We start from the raw sequence: 18883 nt of genomic DNA, 5'->3' as shown, positions 1-18883 counted from the left end.
GAAACACAGCAATGACTCGTTAAATCACAACTGCTTTTGTTGTTTGTTGGTCTGGACAGTGGTCTGCAGCTTGGCAGGCTGCTCACCTACATGTCACGCCATCCACCGTCCCCTTCACCTCTATATGACAAAGTCAGTTCATATACTTCATCAGTTCAGAAAAGTTGATATGATGTGTATGACATGTACAAATGTAATGTATCTGTAGTTTGCAGAAAAGTACAACGACAAAATTTTCTTCTGGTGACTGGGCTGTGTCTGCATACATTAAAAGGTTTGTCAGGATGTCTCTATCAATTGCCCCGTTTCTCCCTCACTTCTTTCAAGTCATAGATACACAAATCATCATGATCAGCCTTGAAGCTAGTAACAGACAACATATGTAGAGTCTGGCAACAGTCATAAAACCAGTCAAACAAATGGCTTGAGCTGCAGCTGATGGACTTGGAAACTTAAGGTGCTCTGCAGTGATTTGATTGTTGCTGCCTGACTGACCTCATTACTCCTGATTTCCGATGTATCACTTTTGTAATTGTGTAAATGTAATTTAATTTGTATGACTTTAATGTTGCCGCTATTAAACGTGGAACTCATTTTGATTACTTTATACACTGTTGGATAAGGATCAATAAAATCATTCTCGTAATTAGTGACATCCATCCATCCATTTTCTAACCGCTTATCCTCTTGGGAGTCGTGGGGGGGCTGGAGCCTATCCCAGCTGACATTGGGCGAGAGGCAGGGTACACCCTGGACAGGTCGCCAGACTATCACAGGGCTGACATGTAGAGACAGACAACCATTCACACTCACATTCACACCTACGGACAATTTAGAGTCACCAATCAACCTATCCCCAATCTGTGGGAGGAAGCCGGAGTACCCGTAGACAACCCATGCTGACACGGGGAGAACATGCAAACTCCTAATGAGTGACTTGATTTATCAAATAAATGTAGCGGAAGTTGAAGTTAAACTTTCACTGGTGGGCTGAGAAAAATCTGCCGTTTAGTTTGAACTGCATCAAGAAGACGTTTTCCATTTGCTTTGTAATGCGTTGGTTCGTTAATAGTTAAATTTCAAAATCTTGAATCATGTTTTCTGTTAAAAAAAAATCTTGCCAATTAACCAAAAACTGTAAATGTGGTGGAGTAAAAGCATTACTTCCCTCAGAAATGGAGAAGTGGAAGTATAAAGTATAAAAGGAAATAGATTGGACAGTTACTGTTCAGAGGGGTGGTGCCGTCCATCTTTGTAACAACAGGTGGCGGTAATGCGCCTTAGAGCTGTTTGAGTCTTATTATAAACCCAAACAAGAAGAAGAGGGATTCTTTCAGCCGGTGTTTGGTTCTGATATTTCCGACTGCACCTGACATACACAGCACCCGGAGTCACCCTGCAGCTGAAGTGATCCTCTGGACCTCCACCTCCTCTCCTCTCCTCTCCTCACCGGGTATCTGCCACCATCAGCCGGCCATGGCTCAACGGGGCTTCTTCGTGGGAGGAAACTGGAAGATGAACGGCAACAAGGAGCGTCTGGAGGAGCTGATCACCACCCTGAACACCGCCAGCCTGGACGAGCAGACCGGTGAGTGACTGAATCATGTGTGTGTGGGTTAATTATACACAGTCTGCAGATTAATAACTGCTGAGTGCAGGGAGACATTAAATGAATCGATAAAGAGTCAGACAGACAGAGAGGAGATGCTGCCGCTCAGATGACACAGTGACATTGGGGGTCATGTGATCAGGATGAGTTGCAAAAAGGCCTCTGACGTTTGTTTTATTCTCAGTGGTGGACAGTCAGTAGGGGAGAGCGGGGTCGGTTGGGACAGTGCCTTGTTAAGATGCTCGTGCTCAAATACTCTAAATAGTACCACGATATTTCAGGGTATTTTTGTGGCAACAGTAGGCCTATTCTTGACAATATGACAAATTATTTTTAAAATTTTAATTGATATTAATTCAAGAGCATAGAATTAAAAATAAGTGTTATAGTTTTACATGCCAACCTAACAGTCTGCCATCAAATACTCTGTAAACCTAAGAAAAATTATGTTTTATTTTTTAGTTTCTAGACAACAACAGTAACTCAGAGTACTGTATAATATTATAATTTTAAAGTACTTTAAGTATTTCCACTTTTTGCTACATTATACCTCTGCTCCACTACAGTATAAAGGGAGACCTTGTATATTTTTCTGCATTACATTTATTGACCTCCCCAACAAAAATGTCTTGAGGCCCCTTCACATTTCAGATGTCTATGAGTTGTAAGCTGTTCCTCCAACGATGGAGTTCCTCTCTAAACGTCTCAGATGGTTTCTCTGAATAAATGTTTGAGGCCCAAAAGGGTTACAATGCTGTAATATTGAAAAAACAAACAAAGATAAGAGAGAAATGAAAACAGATTTGAGTATTAGAACTTTTATTTCTCTCTTTTCACATTAATTATCTCATGACCCCTTGGATTTTTTGTGACTCTTTGGAGGGGCCAACCCCTAGGTTAGGGACCACTGGACTAAACTAGCTAACTATATTAAACTAGCTCCACCTCAAGCAGCTACAACAGTAAAATTATCTAATAATATCTTGTATAATATCAGTCAGAGAGGTCATTTTTCTTTTTAATACTTCAAGTAGGAGTATTTTTACCTATACTTTTTTTAAGAGCACTTCAAGTACTTTTTTTTTATATTTTTATAGCCATTCTTATTAGCATTTAGAGTGGAAACCAAAGTTACAGCAGCATAGTGTTTTTTGACACATTATTAGACTTTATTAGAAAAGAACACAGGAACCTAAACATGCTGTTCCAGTGCTTTAAAATGAGCCAGTCTTGCTTTTACAGTCACTCTGCAGCTTTTAATGATGGAGCTCCCCTGAAAATAAATGTAACCTAATTAAATGTAATTAAATTAACCTTTTCAGCTCAGGGCCAGAAGGCACATTCTGACAGTGCAAACAGAAATATAAAAAGTCTCAACTCAGATAAAGATGAAATTAAGGCTACAATGAACTATTTTCCTGTTTTTCAGAGGTGGTGTGTGGAGCTCCCTCCATCTACCTGGACTTCGCTCGGTCCAACCTGGATCCCAAGATCGGTGTCGCAGCCCAGAACTGTTACAAGGTGGCCAAGGGGGCGTTTACAGGGGAGATCAGGTATCTCACCCACTGAATGAATGCATGCATGAATTATTCATAATGCAGTCCTATTTATTAACTCTTCCACCCCCTCTCCCTATCATAGACTACTTTATGTCTTTTACAGGGGGGGCAGGGGATTTTTATGGGGTGATAGCAGGTCAAAAGTATATGCCTCACAGAAGATATACATCATCTGAAGCTGTGAACCTGAAGATTAATTTGAGATGCACCTCAGCACTGTGTGTTAATCACAGCTTCTAGTCATAAAGCTGTAATAAACATTGGGTTTTAGTTAGGCAGCTGTTTACAGTGTATGGAGATATTACGATAGAAGTATATGATGGTCATTCCCATGCTCAATTATGTCTCAGAAATTGTTGCACCAATTTTGGGGTTGATATAATTTGCTACACAGGTATGTTGATACAAATGCTCACAAAATCTCCCAAAAATACCACATTAAGACCCCAAGACCTCAAAAAAATGCTGTGATTTGGACACTGACATTTGGAGATTTTCATGAGAACTGCATTATTAGTGAGTGGATGGCGAACACCTCTGTTCTGGAAACTGCTGAGAACTGCCTTGTTATACTTATGAAAGTCATCCATCCCCTGAATGCCTGAGGTCTTTATTTTGTGGCTGTAAAGTTTCATGAGGCTGTGATTATCATGGAGGTCACAGTAAGCCATTTTAATACAGTGAAGTCAGGTTTCACTACAATGAAATGGCCACTATGGGGAATAACGTCATCGTAAATGAACAAAACTTGGCTCACTGAATCCACAAGAAACTTAGCTGTCCAGTCAGACCCAATTTTAGCAATTCCAAGACTGTTAATGGATCCCACTATGCAGAAATATTCAAATACAATAGGCGAAAAATAACATGCGTAAAACTGCATGGTTTTGGCCCAAAACTGCAAAGGACTAGCATAAAGTGGACCTACCTATGATACCTATAAAGGGGAAACATGCTACACCCTTTAAAAGACAGTAATGTCTGCCAAGGACGCCATCGACCCAGGGGAGTGTAAGAGGTCAAAGGGACCTATTATGCTAATTTGCAGGTTCATACTTGTATGTTTACATGTTTAAATGGGCAAAGAAACTTTTTTTCTCAGACTGTCTGTGCTGGAACACCTGTATTCACCCTTTGTCTAAGACTCTCCGTGTTAGCAGCTGTGTTTTTAAGCCCACTCCCAAAAAAGGGAGTTATTGCAGCTGAGACAATGACTCTTACATACAGTAGTTACACTTTCTACCATGAAAAATGTCAGCTCAGAAACCAAAATCTTCACATGTTCCAGCAGAAATATGATCCAAAATTGGGTAGAAATTTACAACATTGGCAACAAAGATTACATGTTTCCCTGACGTTAGCATGTAGCTACATCTGGCAGTGGACTGGCGGCCCTGGGAATGACTGTAACAGAGTATAGCAGCAGTTTCTACTAAACACTAAACACAACCAGACATAGTTACACTTTCTACCATGAAAAATCTCAGCTCAGAAACCAAAATCTTTATATCAGACATGTTCCAGCACAAATAAAATCCAAAATTGGGGAGTAATTACCAACATTGGCAATCAAGTTTCCAGATTTCCCTGACTTTAGCATGTAGCTACATGTAGCAGTGTAGTGCAGGTAATATAAACAGTACAGTACAGATTATTAAGAACGGTCTTAAGCTCAGGTTTTTGCTCACTTTTACAACCTCATTATCTGAAACTTTGGCCACATTTAATATGAACATCCGACACTGTATTATTAAATATATGACAGAAAATAAGTAAAAGCACAGGAGGTCCCTTTTAATGAGACTGCAGGCTGATGCATATTCACATAACCATTTGTCATGGAGGATATCAGAGTAGAATTTGATCTTAGGGCTTTGAAGGAAATCCCCACAATCACAAAAATGATACAAACATCATTTTTATCATTTTCAACATGTAAATTGAGGCATCACATGAGCAGGTAATTTTCTGTGACCACTGTGTCTTTAATAAGTTTCCTCTCTCTCCAGTCCGGCCATGATAAAGGACTGTGGAGTAGAATGGGTGATACTGGGACACTCTGAGCGTCGTCATGTCTTTGGGGAAAGTGACGAGCTGATTGGTCAGAAGGTGAGATGCTTCCTCTCTTGCTAAATAATTATTTTCCCTTGGATGACTTGTGCTTTCGCCTAGTTGGCTCACAGGTGAAAGCACAGTGATTCGGTCGGTGGGTTTAGTTTGGTAGATAGAAAACAGTTCCTACATGAAACTGCTCACAACAAGGTCTGTGGATTATCTTGGGTAAAAGGGTCATGTTGAGTTTTTGTTGATGTTTTTGTTAATTTTGATGATGAATGTTAATAAAATCTCAGAAAAAATGTTACTGAAATCTTTGAATAAATGTCTGAAAATATTATAAAAAAAATGTCTGAAAAATGTTGATAAAATACCCTAAGTATATTATTATATTATTTTGGACATTGAGATTAAAAAAATTTTTTCAATGGCATTTTTTTGTCAGTACTTGAACATGTAGGTTCTACAGGATTTCCTGGATCAGTTGAAAAGTCAGATCTAAATACAGCAGTATTGTGCAGATTTAAATATAAGACACCACAAGTGGAACATTCACAGGCTCCACTACAAATCTTTTCCAGCATTCAGTGAATCAAAACCTGTCTGTGTCAGTATGTTGTGCACACGTCAGGTGTGCAGATCCAGAGATTGATTTGAGTCCATGGTTGATTTTCAGGTGGCTCACGCTCTGGAGAGTGATCTGGGTGTAATCGCCTGCATCGGGGAGAAGCTGGAGGAGCGGGAGGCAGGCACCACAGAAGAAGTCGTCTTTGCTCAGACGCAGGTCATTGCAGGTAAAGCAAAGGAAATAACAAAAAATAAAATGGAAATCATTTATTTTATTATTTTCTCTTGGTACTTTTTCTTTTCCCTTTAAATTCATTATTTTCTTTTTTAAATTTGTTAAATAGTTACTTTTTTGTTTTGGATTATTATGTTGCCAGGGAGGAGTATTAGGGCCAGGCATGAAGGAAAAAAAATAAAAGAAGGAAGTTTGTTTATTAATTTTTCATTTCCATAATAAAGTCAGTGTCACAGACAAATTTAAAATGTCGAGAATAAAGTCAAACTTCCAGTATTAGTCTCAGACATAATAAAACTTAGGTCAGAGGAGGAAGATTTTATTATTTTACATTTCAAGAATTAAATCAAACTGTCGATAATAATTTTTTGATATACTTTATTAATCCCCGAGGGGAAATTCAATTTTTTGTCTCTGTTGTCAATTACACACAGGTCCGAACACACACATGCACAAACAGGACCTATACATGCACTAAGTGGAGAGATGTCAGAGTGGGGCTGCCCATGACAGGCGCTCCGAGCGGTTGGGGGGTTCGGTGCCTTGCTCAAGGGCACTTGGGACGGGGGCACTTGGGATGGGGGACTTGAACAGGCGACCCTCCGGTTCCTAACCCGAGTCCCTATGGACTGAGCTACTGCCGCCCCAAAGTCAAACTTTAAGTATTGGTCTCAGACATAATGCAAATTATTTATTATTTTGCATTTTGATAATAAAATCAAACTGTTTTGAATAAAGTTGAGATATCGAGAATAAAGTCGAATTGTAGAGGATAAAGTTAAACTTTCAGTTTGTCCTCCTTATGCTTGGCCCTAATTCTCTTCCATACATCATTGGTCTTATGGATCTTCTCTGTTTTTTGCTAGTGTCACTGTTTTCCTGCTAATTTTCCTTTTTATAGGAAGAGAATTCACTGATGTTATTCACACACTGATAAAGGTTTCACACCAAAATATGTCTGTATTTTTATCCTGTCTTCCGTAACTGTGGGGTTGTCGAACATCAGTAATACGTACAGCGATAATATTCTCATGTGTGGCCAGCTCTTCAGTCCTGATGCATCTGTTCATAGAACAAGCAGTGGTTTATATCTGTGTATAGTCTGCAGTCAGATATTATAAGATTTTATTGATGATCTTTTCCATGGTTACATCTTTGCCTCATGCAGCCTACTTCTATACCCAAAGTAGGCTACACGCTGATTTAAAATGCAAATAGGTCAGTGGTCTCTGCTGTTTCTTGAGACACAGTCGACTTGTTCCTCTGTTAATGCAGGATTTTCTCTTCTGAGAGCTCACAGAAAACACATTACAGATTTGATGGATCTTTGCAGTGCTGCTCTGCCCTCAGGATGTTTCCTAATCTGAAATAGATATACCTTTTCTGTTAGTTCACGACAGTTTAATTGTTTTTTTTTCCCCTGAAGCTTTAAAGTCTCACACTAGACTAGAGAACGTTTCTCTTATTTTGTTTTATAAAAAAAGAAAGAAAAAAAAAAAGAAAAGGTTATTTATATCAGTTTATGTGTTCCAGAAAACGTGAAGGACTGGGGGAAAGTGGTGCTGGCGTATGAACCTGTGTGGGCCATCGGCACAGGCAAGACAGCTTCACCTGAGCAGGTAACACTGACTCCTTCCTCTGTGATGAGGGAAACTTATACTTCAGATCAATCTTTACTTATAACTTGATGAGCTTCAGTTGTCCTTATTTGAATAATAAAACACAAATCAGATCAGAGAAGCTTTTGGCACTGCACATGTGCATGGCCAGAGATATACTAAAAACTCCATGTAACATTACACTCACTCAGCCTTATACAGTACAGTGTATCGCACGTTATACAGTCACGTATAATCACACCACCTTGGAGGAAGCAAAACAATGTTGTGTAACCGTTGGCCCAGACTGTTTACCATTGAAGTCGGGAACATCATCAAGGTCTTCATTTTATCTTAACCCCCAGACATCCAGAGCAAAGGCTCTCAACATAAAGCATGCCAAGGGTGAAGGACAGCATCAAACACACAATATTGACCTGCTTCAGCCAAACCCCTCAAAGATTTTCGAGAACTACAGCATCAGAAGGCAGAAGATTCGAGTCATTAAACTAGGGATGTTGGATTCAGTAAATTTTGTTTTCAATTGCCTGACACCCATTAACCAGTGACTAACCTGTTCATTTTTGAGAAGAAAACGCAACATGAGGTGAAATACAAGTGCTTTGCTTTTAGTCCGGCGATCTGTCGACTCAGTTAGCTTTAGCACCACATTTTAAAGCACTATCCATTTAAAGGTGATGAAATTTTAATGTTTTGTGATGTAAATGTCTCGCCTTTTATTTTCTGTTGGCTTTGCTGACAGACAGCTGGCTAACCATGTTAACATGAGGAAACATAGTGCCCACTGCCCATCCTCCGGTCTCCATTGGTAGCTAACGTTAGCCGTATAATACCAGATCCCAAGCTGGCATGTATTTATTCCAGTGGAGTTACTCGCCTGGCACATACACCAAAAGAATTTTCTAGCTTCATGTTATACCTCCGGTACCACTGGTATGCAGCTCACTGAATATGCATAGTAGTGTTTCTCCCACTGGCCCCACCCACAAGTTCCCACTCAGCTTATATACTTTACACTGGGATAATGTCACTGATTCTTAAATCACTTTCTCAACTCCAGGAGCTCAAGAACACATTGAGGGAATATCTTCAAATTTGGCACAAACGTCCGCTTTGAGTCAAGGATGAACTGACCAGAATTTGGTGTTAAAAGGCCAAATGTCAGGGTCACTGTTCCCTTTTCCATCGCATTTGTGTGAATGCGATATCTCAAGAACACCTTGAGAGAATTTCTTTAAGTTTGGCACAAACATCCACTTGGACTCAACTATGAACTGATCAGATTTTGGTGGTCAGAGGTCATTTTTACCTCACAAAACATGTTTTTGGCCATAACTCGGGAATTTATACAATAGTTATGACAAAATTTCGCACAAATGTCAAATAGGATACAATGATAAAGCGATAGCATTTTCCATCCAAAAGGTCAAAGGTCAACTTCACTGTAACATGATAATGTTCTGCAAAAACACTTTTTTGGCCAGAAGCATCCATGTTTTCACAGACATTGATTTAAACTGTAAATGTAACTTGACAGGATTGCAGAGGTTAACAACTGCAAGGCAGTTATTGTAGTTTAAATATATCTGCTATTGTTAGAGCCTTTATTATTTATAGTAACAGACTATCTGTACAGGACCGTACATTACCAGTGACACCACTGAGAGCCCTGACTCCTGCAGATCCAGTTTGTCCAGTATAAACTCAGCTGGCTGTCAGTATTTTCATCATACCTACACCTGCAGGCTGCCATATAGCTAATGTCAGCCGAAAACACTGTATTATGTCATCACATTTTGGAGATAAAAGGTTTTCAGTTGACATCCAACAAAAATGTAAAGGTTTTGTTAAAATTAGTTGTGGTCTGAGTGTTTGGTCGTACAAGAATCAAAGACTTATTAATTATTCACTTATGAAATGTCCACAATTAAAATCACATGCATAATTATGTGTGTGTGTGTGTGTGTGTCCAGGCACAGGAGGTCCATGAGAAGTTGAGGGCGTGGTTCCGAGCCAACGTCTCAGACGACGTGGCCGACTCTGTGCGCATCATCTACGGAGGTCAGTGATGAGTTTTGGCAGTTTTACGTTTAAAGCTCCTGTGTGCAGGATTTGAACATTTTTGACTCGGGGACTCCTAGTGGTCATATGGTATGTGCCTTTGGGAGGCAGGTTATTTTCCCTTGCCAATCATACCAGTACCATAACCCTACTCTGAGGTTCTAAGAATTTAAACAACAGGTGTATGTTCTGAGTTTCGGTGTTGTCTAAGATTAGAGGTGTTATTTTATGGCGTTACTTCTACCTGCCTCTTCAAAGTGGCATGCTGACCACAATCCACTGTAGGTAATACACTGACTATGTATACGTACCTCATACAGCCCCACTCAAAAAACTCCAAACTATCTCTTTAAATTCCAGAATTGTAACCTCTTCTCCCTCCTTCTGTCCTCCAGGTTCAGTGACGGCAGCTAACTGCAGGGAGCTGGCGGCTCAGGCAGACGTGGACGGCTTCCTGGTGGGTGGAGCCTCTCTCAAACCAGAGTTTGTCGACATCATCAATGCGCGCGCATAACCGATGCAGAAAAATGGCTCCATCGAGGCTAATTAAAATACACCCAGCCCTTTAGATTGTCACCATGTATCCTCAAACTGAGCTGACTGATCCACAGATGTGTCGAATTACAGGACGTTTTATGATGAATGAGATAAGTGTAGGGCAGTAGAATGCATTCAAAGTAACTACCAACACTTTATTGTCTTATTTTGCTATCATTTTTGGGAATTTAGCTTATTAATTTGTCGTATTACTTTATAGAGTCAAGCTGCTATTTGTTTCTATTTCTTCTTACCATTGGGTCTGTTTATAACGTTGGGTCACAGTATTGGATATCTTCCAGCCTTTTTGTGTTGACTTCAAGATCTGTAAACATCTTAAAAATGAGAAATTTTACAATAGGTCCTCATGTTTTCAGCTGATTTAGAGGAAATAAGTTCCGCCTCAGGGGTTAAAGCGATAGTGTGTATAGTCTATTTTTCAGATGACTATTTTTTCTGCTTTCTGTCTTTATTTGAGAGGTGGAAGTGGTGACAAACAAGATCATTCAGATAGGAGATATAAGATATATGAAATTAAGATTCGATGCAAACAATTTCTTTAATCTCCCTCTTAGAAAAGAAAAAATATTAAGTCATATGAATGATAGATTCAGCAGTTAATTGGAGGTAAAATGAGAGATATTATTTCCAGCAGACGATCAGTCACCCCAGGTTGCTCTGTGTCTTAAACACTGTTGTAATGTATCAATGTTGCACTCTCTCACCAAACTGCACTAACTGTTACTTCAGGACAATAAGAGCTCTGGACAGAATGTACTTAGATATATATTATGATATGTACACAAAGTCTATCTTTTGCTGCTACTGTGAAGTTGTCACCCATAGGCACAAAAGAGTTAACACTGCACACATGCTGCTGTATGTTTAACACTGGACCTGAATGAATAAATAAAATGTGGATAGAGGTTTGTCTTCATTTTTTGCTTGTGTGACATTAAAGGGAAAATGTGCTAATTTTTACATGGATATCCAATTAGTGTTGATGTCAGTGTGGTAGGGCTGCCCCCTAACAGTCGACCAAACTTCAGTCAACCAGAAAAGTCAGTAGTCGGTAAAATCTCATCGGTCGCTTAGTCGCAGCAAAAAAATAAAAAACAAAAAACTTGTGAAACTCTTAGAAGCTACGCCTTGTCAAAATAAATCAAAACATATATGACTGGACCATGTGGGAGTTTAATTTGAAAGGACAGACACAGGAAGTGGCCAAGCTGAGCAGTCAGACGAGTCACGTTAATTCACAGGGCTGGTACCTGTGGTTATTACACAGGCTAGTTAATAACATGTCGGGCAGGAAAGGGTGAGAAGGTGGAGGACTGAAACATCTGAAACATGTAAGTAGCTACATGCTACATCCATGAGCCACTTAGCACAATCATTACTGCTTTACCGACAGCGTAATTAACAGGCGGCTCGCTCAGTGTGTGATGTGCACTTGTACATAAAATATAGGCCTATATTAATGAATATTAATAAATATATGTACAGTTCATTAGTACGGTTTTGTATTTCTCTGTAATGTAGCATAGTGTTAACAATGTTACTTATACTATTCTTTCTCACACCTTGAACTCAAACCATTGTGTTGCCCCGCCCAAAATATATAATTCAATAATTAAATTAATATCGTAAACATGCGGGTGACTAGTCTACTTATGGCCCTAAATGACTATTGGTGCACTAAGAAAATTCTTAGTTGGGGGGCAGCCCTAGAATGTTGTCGACTACTTTAATTGAAGTAGTCGAAGCACTGAGTTCTCAGCTGTAAAATGTGTTCTTCCTTTCCTTGTTGCCTTTACTTAACTCTTGCAAACAAGCCAGGTTTTCAAGTAGTGGCAACCTGCAGGGCTGACAAATGATGCCAACAGGAAGTGCCAAAAATTGCAGTTCCTCTAATGGCCACTTGAGGCTGGCTCAAAGACAGAGTAAGTCCCTATAGATCTTCATGTTTAAATGCCTAACTTAACTGCAGAAATAAGCATACTGGCAGCGTGGGTTGGTATAAAAAAAAAAAGGGGTGTGGTCTCTACAGCTAATTTCCCTGTTCATGACAACTGCGCGGGGATGTATTTTTATGTAACTCACCAATTTGAAGTGTTGATAAGGATATAAGTAATGTATAATTAAAGGGGTGGCCACTTTCAATGGCAGGTGGGTGCCCTCAGTGGTGTAGTGTTAGTTGATGAGGTGCATGAAGGTAACAGTAAGTCTAAATTTGCCTATCAACAATACTCGTAGGTCTAAATGAGCATACTGTTAACACCCGAAAAAGAGCCGGGTATACTCTGTATACCAACGTGTACCCTCCAGCACCCAGAAGTTGCTACCACAGCAACAACGTTCATTAGGTAATGTTACCATGGCGTTACCCCAGAGGGGTACTCACAGAGGCGTAGCCATGGCTGTCACTATTTCAGTGTGTTTTTAGTTCATGATTGTTAATTTCAACATTTTGGTCATCTAAAAAAGTCTTGCTCAGCATTTGGTTCTACTAAAAGACCCTCTAAGGAGTCAGACGTTCAGTTTTTCTGGTAAGTATGTTTTGTTGTAATGGTTCTGGGCCTGTTTTTGCTAGCGAAAATTATCATTGGCATTATCACAATTGATCACTTCTTAGTGCAGTGTGCTAACCAAGCTAGCAGCCAGTGAAAGAGTAATTGCCACCCTCTCACCCAAATATGGTTCCAAAAATTCAAGATGGCGACAGCCAAAATGCCAAATTTGAGGCTTCCAAACCAGAGTCCACAAACCAATGGGTGATGCAGCTGTGGCTATATGTTATTTTTAACACACTATGCAGATACATCACCATCTGCCTTCAAATCTTTCCCATCAAACAGAAAAAGGAGAAGACCTGAACATCTGGCAGGTGTATTCAGAAACTGTGGAGTTTTGCAATATTACATGGCTTACACTGAAGTTTCAAATTTCAAGCTTTACTTCAATCATTTAAACCATGGCCTCATTTTCCTAACTATGAATTTTCCTCATATGTGTTTCTGATCCAGTCCTACTTCCCTCAGATGTGTTCAAGAAATGCACTAAATTTAGAGAAGATTATCATCATCTTTGTGGCCCTCAGTACCCCAGGATCCCTGGCCAATCGACAATGTTTTCATGGCATGCTCAGCTCAGAACTATGACACATTTTCCCTGATTATCACTGATTTCTTTCAGTGTTTGCAATTTTTTAAAGCTTTTACTTTATTGCAAAAAAAACCCCAAAAACCTGCTGCGTTTCTTTGAAAAGCAGCTACAAGTTCAGTCAATTCAGGACATAAACATCACAAAATAGATCTTAAGAAATACAGACACAAGAAAAGACAAAAACCTTTTAGCTGTGATTGAAATTGTAAATTACCATCTTTTTATTTCACATATTTTCACGTTATTTTCAATGACAAGCGTTCGTTTTTTATTTTTATTCTTTATTTTTCTTTCTTCTTTTTCAACACAGCATTCGGGGTTTAAGATTTTTTTTTTCTTTTTCTGTAGGACAAAGGCGGGATCTCAAGCATAAAGGACAAATAATCAGAATCACGTCATGGTGGGAGGAAGAAGAGTTTTACAAACTGAGAAACAGACACGACAATAAGAAAAGGTGACAAAAAGAGGGAGAAGGACAGAAGTGGGCGGAGTGCAGGTTTGTCAGTGTCCAGGTGAGAGTTTGACACAGTCGAGTGTGTAAGTGTTCACGTGTTAGTGTTGTTTAGTTGTTGTTTTTTTTCACTCAGTCCCTGAAACTGCTGTTTTGTGTGTCTTTCTGCAAGTGCATCGTCCTCGTTGGTGCTGAAAGTTTTTTAAATTTATTTTTGTATTACATATCTTTCAGTTGCGTGCGTCAGTCTACATTATTCTATTATATCTCTACTTATTTATCTCTCTGGTTTTAAAACAATAATCTTTATTTTTGCAGGTCTGTCCAACTGTACATGAACTATTCCTTTAAAACTACAGTAACAGTGCATGTCTGGCTTATTAATTTGATATTTTTATGGTGTTCCCCTGCATGTGCATGGGTGTGTGTTGCATTTGTGTGTGTGTGTGTGTGTGTGTGTGTGTGTGTGTGTATGTGTGCATACAGCATCATCTCTCTACCTATAAGTCCAGTGCATAATTTATTTTATTTATTTTATTTTTTTTGCTTAGCTCTTTTGCTTGTGTTTTTCCATAAAGCTGTGTTATCTTTCATTGTACATGACTCATTCCATGTTGGTTCGTGTCTGTTAGTTGTGTGTGTGTGTGTGTGTGTGTGTCATTCGTTTGTCTGTCAGTTTCACAGGACGCTGGGGTTCCTGAAGTTATGGCCTGCAAAGCGAGCCTGGTCGCCCAACTCCTCTTCAATCCTGCAGAGAGGAAAAGAGAAAAGCATAGAGTGGACACAAATCATTTAAAGCTGTAAAAAAATGTATGTGTGAAAACCTGGTGAAAACACGTCTGTTTGTACCATGGAAGAGGTAATCATCCTCAGCTCTGTGGTGTCAGTTGTTCCGCATCTGCTCCACAAAGTTACAAATCAGAACTTAAAGGATGAGCCTGGGGTTCCATCCATTCAATTTCAGCCATTTATCTGTGAGCAACAGGCTGAGCAAGGAACTCCTGACATCCCTCTCCCCAGCAACATTTTCCAGCCCCTGCTGGGAGACCTCAAGGTGTTCCCAAGCCAGATGAGATATTTGAGACGGCCAAACCATCTGAACACTTGTCCTGTGGGCCGACCTCCTGCAAGGATAGGCATCAGGGTTGGGTGCATTGTGTGCTGGGCAGCAGGTAGGGGCTGGCGTGCTGACCCCTGGCATCACAGACTAGCTTTGAGGCTGGGGTTGTTCAATTTTATTACTATTGTCAAAAAAATCCCAAGAAAAGACCAAAAGCAACAATAGGTGTTTTTAGACCAAACAGTTCTGGGGACTCCGTAAGAACTGCAGGCCGACAAGAGCTTTTTTTCTGTTTGCCTTTGCACCACCAAATGGAACACTGACATGTTGGCCAGTGATTGGTATGGCAACATCAGTTTTACTTGAGTCAAAATTGCGTTGCGTGCAGGGGTGTAAATATAGACAGTGCAAGCAGTGCGCTTACACCAGGGCCCATGGGATGGGGGCCCGTAGAGAGAGTGGTTGGAAGGCCCACTCTCTCTAGAGCAGAGAATGGGCCTTGGTGAGCCATTCAACTTGCCACCTCAGAAGTGCGGAATATTTTTTTCTTTTGTGAAATAGTCAGTGGTAATCTATAACAGAATTATGTTCATTTTACATAAACTATATAAACTATACATTAAGTATTTAAAAAATCCATATATTTAATAATTTCTTATTTTATTTGGTATTTTTGTCATTTACAGATTTGCAGTGATGATTGGTATTACAGTATGTGTGTATGTTGTCCAACATCAAGTCTGTATTTGATCATGTCATGATACTATAACATATACGGTAGCTGTTTCAATGCAAAATCTGGCACTAGGGCCCATCCTGACTACCTTGAATCACTGGTTGCATGGACTCAGTAAAGCCTGGACTTCACTGTTGGTCCAAATCTTCCATTTTTTACATTACAAGCTGTTTTTTGTGTTTTGTGTTGTCTGTTCTTTATACAGCTGACAGGTTGCTAAAAATGTACTGTATTGACTCATGTGTTCAACCAATCAACATACACTTAGATCACATATTGTTTCCCGTTGGTGCTGAGTGACCTATACTCTATAATAGTAATTGTTCCTAGTATCTGAGGTGTGGACTCAACAAAAAAGTTTGTTTCTTAAAACCATGAAAAATTTCTTCCAGTCCGAAAATGCCTAATATGTTTGTTTTGCCTCTCAATATTTTCTGTCTTCTTTTCTGTGGGTTTCAGCTCCATCCCCACTGGACCCTCTTAAGAATATAAATCTTTTAAAACACCTCCCAAGTATTTTTTTAAAGGCTCAGTAATTTCCCAAAACAGCTGATCACTGCAGTCCTGTAGTTTTTATGAAACAAACAGGAGGAAATAGTGCATCTGTTGGGGACTATTTGCAGCAGTGCATTAATACATATTTGTTGCAGAACGGTATGTGTTATGGAGGATTTTAACTGCCTAATTTAAAACACATCAAGCAGAAATAAAAAGAAATACTCACATTGTTGTTTGCATTTGCATTGTTGTTAGGGCATAACATAAATGTTGCATAAAATGTAGCACATAATAAATGTATTTCAAACTGGGGCAACATTGTGACTCGAGTGAGTGAAATACAAAACCACACAAGAAAGAGACGAGAGAAGCAACAACAGTCGGATAAATGTACGAGACAGAGAAAAACAGATCTTTAAACCAGGAATGGATTCTTACTTGTTCATTTTTCCCACGGGCAGTTCAAAACCAGCATGTCTCATTTCAGTAGGCGATTTGAGTCGAATTTGGGGGGCTACGGTGAACAAATGGCCAACTGCTTATGAGGAACTAAAAATCAGGATATGCTGATCTCTTCTGTTTTTGACTTTCAAGTTGTCTCTTGCAAGTTCCTCAAATTCATGAAAATGCAACAGTAAATCACTTTATTACTCCCTTAAAAATATCCAACATGTCTCCCTAGCTGCCACTGTGTGACAGCCTGTTAACAGTATGAATGACTGATTTCTTTCTGGTGTCACTGTACATGTGTGTGTGTGTGTGTGTGTGTGTGCGTGTTTCACTGCACTGATTAGTGTTTATCGCTGTAAGTCTCTCCACCCTCCACCTCTCCTACATCTCCTCAGCAGTCCGATGGGATTACAACGCTGAGCCGATCCCTCTTCCTCCTCCTCCTCCCTACCCCTCCCTCTGCTCCTCCTGCTCCCGACTGGCTCGGACACATGGGGTGATGCCGGCGGTGCTGTCGCCTGTCACGTCAATTAGCTCTGTGGTGCTAAGCGCTAAGACAAAGCAGGAAGCGGAGGAGCCGTGTTATGTAGTAGCAGGGCAGCCGCCAGAAGAACCCAAAGAACCCAAAGAAGGTTCAGAGAATACAAAAAACCCTGAGAATTAGATATTAAATTTAACAGTGATTGTACCTTTAAAAGAAATGTTGAAAATATTTGTAGCATTCTAGCAGCTTTCCAATTTTAATTATGTATATGAACAAGGTTTTTTTTTTTTTTTAAGATGTTTTTTGGGGCATTTTTAGCCTTTAATGGATAGGACAGACAAGCATGAAAGGGGGAGAGAGAGAGGGAGTGACATGCAGCAAAGGGCCACAGGCTGGAGTTGAACCTGGGCTGCTGCAGCAACCGCCTTGTACATGGGGCGCCTGCTCTACCACTAAGCCACTGACGCCCTTTGTTTTGTGTTTTTGCAGGTTTACAGGTAAGCACATACAACACAGCAGCAGCGACCCACCGACCAACATCGGCACACCGTTAGGATGGAAACAGAGGGCTTGGTGGGGACGGTGCACCTGCCGCAGCAAGCGAACACACTGTGTGCAGTCATAATGACTTGACCAGCAGACTTCACTCCAAGTTGATTGGCTGTTGAAACAGGTGCTTTATGTTCTCAAACTAGCCATTAACGAACCAGCTGATTTGCAGGTGACACCATGAGCCGGCTTGAGTCCAGCTCAGACCGTCCAGTTTACACTGCTACAACTTTTCGCTGCAACGTTCTAAATCGGTTTTGTCTCATTGTGCGTCATTAGTCCGAACTGGGCTTTAGGGTTCTCACAGTAAACTATAGCTGTAAATGCACTGCCCTAACTAAGCTATCAGCTAGCTGGAGGGTAGGCTCCACCCTCTTGTCCAAATATGGTGACTTCTGGCTCCAAATATCCAAGATGGTGACGGCAAAACTGCAAACTCCAGACTTTAAAACAGGAGTCGACAAACCAATGGTTGATGTCACAGTGGTTATGTCAATGATTCTATACAGTCTTGGGTCTAGATCCTGTAAAGACAGAGTTTTAAACCTGGACTTAAGGAAATATGAAGTCTTGTCATAAGGAAAAATCAGCCAACAGGTGATGAGGATGACGAAAACATGCACAATGTAAAGATAAAGTAAGATAAAAACGATCAACTGGCTATTGAAATCTGTCAAACTGTGATTAGCAGTTTTTTTTCTTAAACTACAGTTTATTTTCTTGTGTCTGCATAAATATGTGTGCCATGTGTTCCTTATTTGTTGCTTGGTTTGTTTCATTTTAGTGAGTAATTTTGGGTGTTAGTTGTTATTTCAAAAGGGGAGGACTCTGAATGAGTCTTTCAGGCTTTCTGCCTCTCCAACAATGAAATCACTTCTATCTTACTATATAATGACGAAAACTCTGTCTGTGTGTCTGTTCCATGTTTTTCCCCTCACTGACTTGGTCAATCCATGTGAAATTTGGCACAGTGGTAGAGGGTCATGGGAGGATGCGAATGAAGCAATATTACATCAATGGCCAAAGGGGGCCGCTATAGCAACCGATTGAAATTGCAAACTGTGAATGGGCATATCTCATGCCCCGTAAGTTGTAGAGACATGAAACTTTGCACAGAGATGCCTCTCCTCACGAGGAACAAATTTGCCTCAAGAACCCATAACTTCCGGTTATACAGATTTTCCGCCATTTTGAATTTTTTGAAAAACACTTAAAATCGATCTCTTCCTAGGAAGTTTGAGCGATCTG

General features: G+C 40.0%; 2 protein-coding genes across 3 annotated transcripts in view; one reads left to right on the top strand and one right to left on the bottom strand.

Annotated features, from left to right (window-relative positions):
• The first annotated feature begins 1319 nt into the window (after window positions 1–1319).
• Window positions 1320–11169, top strand: tpi1a (triosephosphate isomerase 1a). The gene is made up of 7 exons (XM_050035184.1): window positions 1320–1588; window positions 3039–3162; window positions 5178–5277; window positions 5900–6017; window positions 7559–7644; window positions 9618–9705; window positions 10101–11169. Exons 1-7 carry the CDS (start codon window positions 1477–1479, stop codon window positions 10217–10219), a joined length of 747 nt encoding a protein of 248 aa, XP_049891141.1. The 5' UTR covers window positions 1320–1476; the 3' UTR covers window positions 10220–11169.
• Window positions 11170–14317: 3148 nt separating this feature from the next.
• LOC126384317 (gamma-enolase) overlaps window positions 14318–18883 on the bottom strand; it is a 36827-nt gene continuing 32261 nt past the window's right edge. For both annotated transcript variants that reach the window (XM_050035306.1, XM_050035305.1), the window contains exon 13: window positions 14318–14606. In XM_050035306.1, the coding sequence (XP_049891263.1) occupies window positions 14537–14606 (70 nt within the window). In that variant the 3' untranslated portion in view covers window positions 14318–14536. The remainder of the gene's footprint in view (window positions 14607–18883) is intronic.

The sequence above is a fragment of the Epinephelus moara genome, chromosome 22 (assembly GCF_006386435.1).
Source record: "Epinephelus moara isolate mb chromosome 22, YSFRI_EMoa_1.0, whole genome shotgun sequence".
In the NCBI taxonomy this organism is placed as follows: domain Eukaryota; kingdom Metazoa; phylum Chordata; class Actinopteri; order Perciformes; family Serranidae; genus Epinephelus; species Epinephelus moara.
The sequence above is the reverse complement of the archived record's forward strand: the minus strand, read 5'-3'. Positions and strand labels throughout refer to the sequence as shown.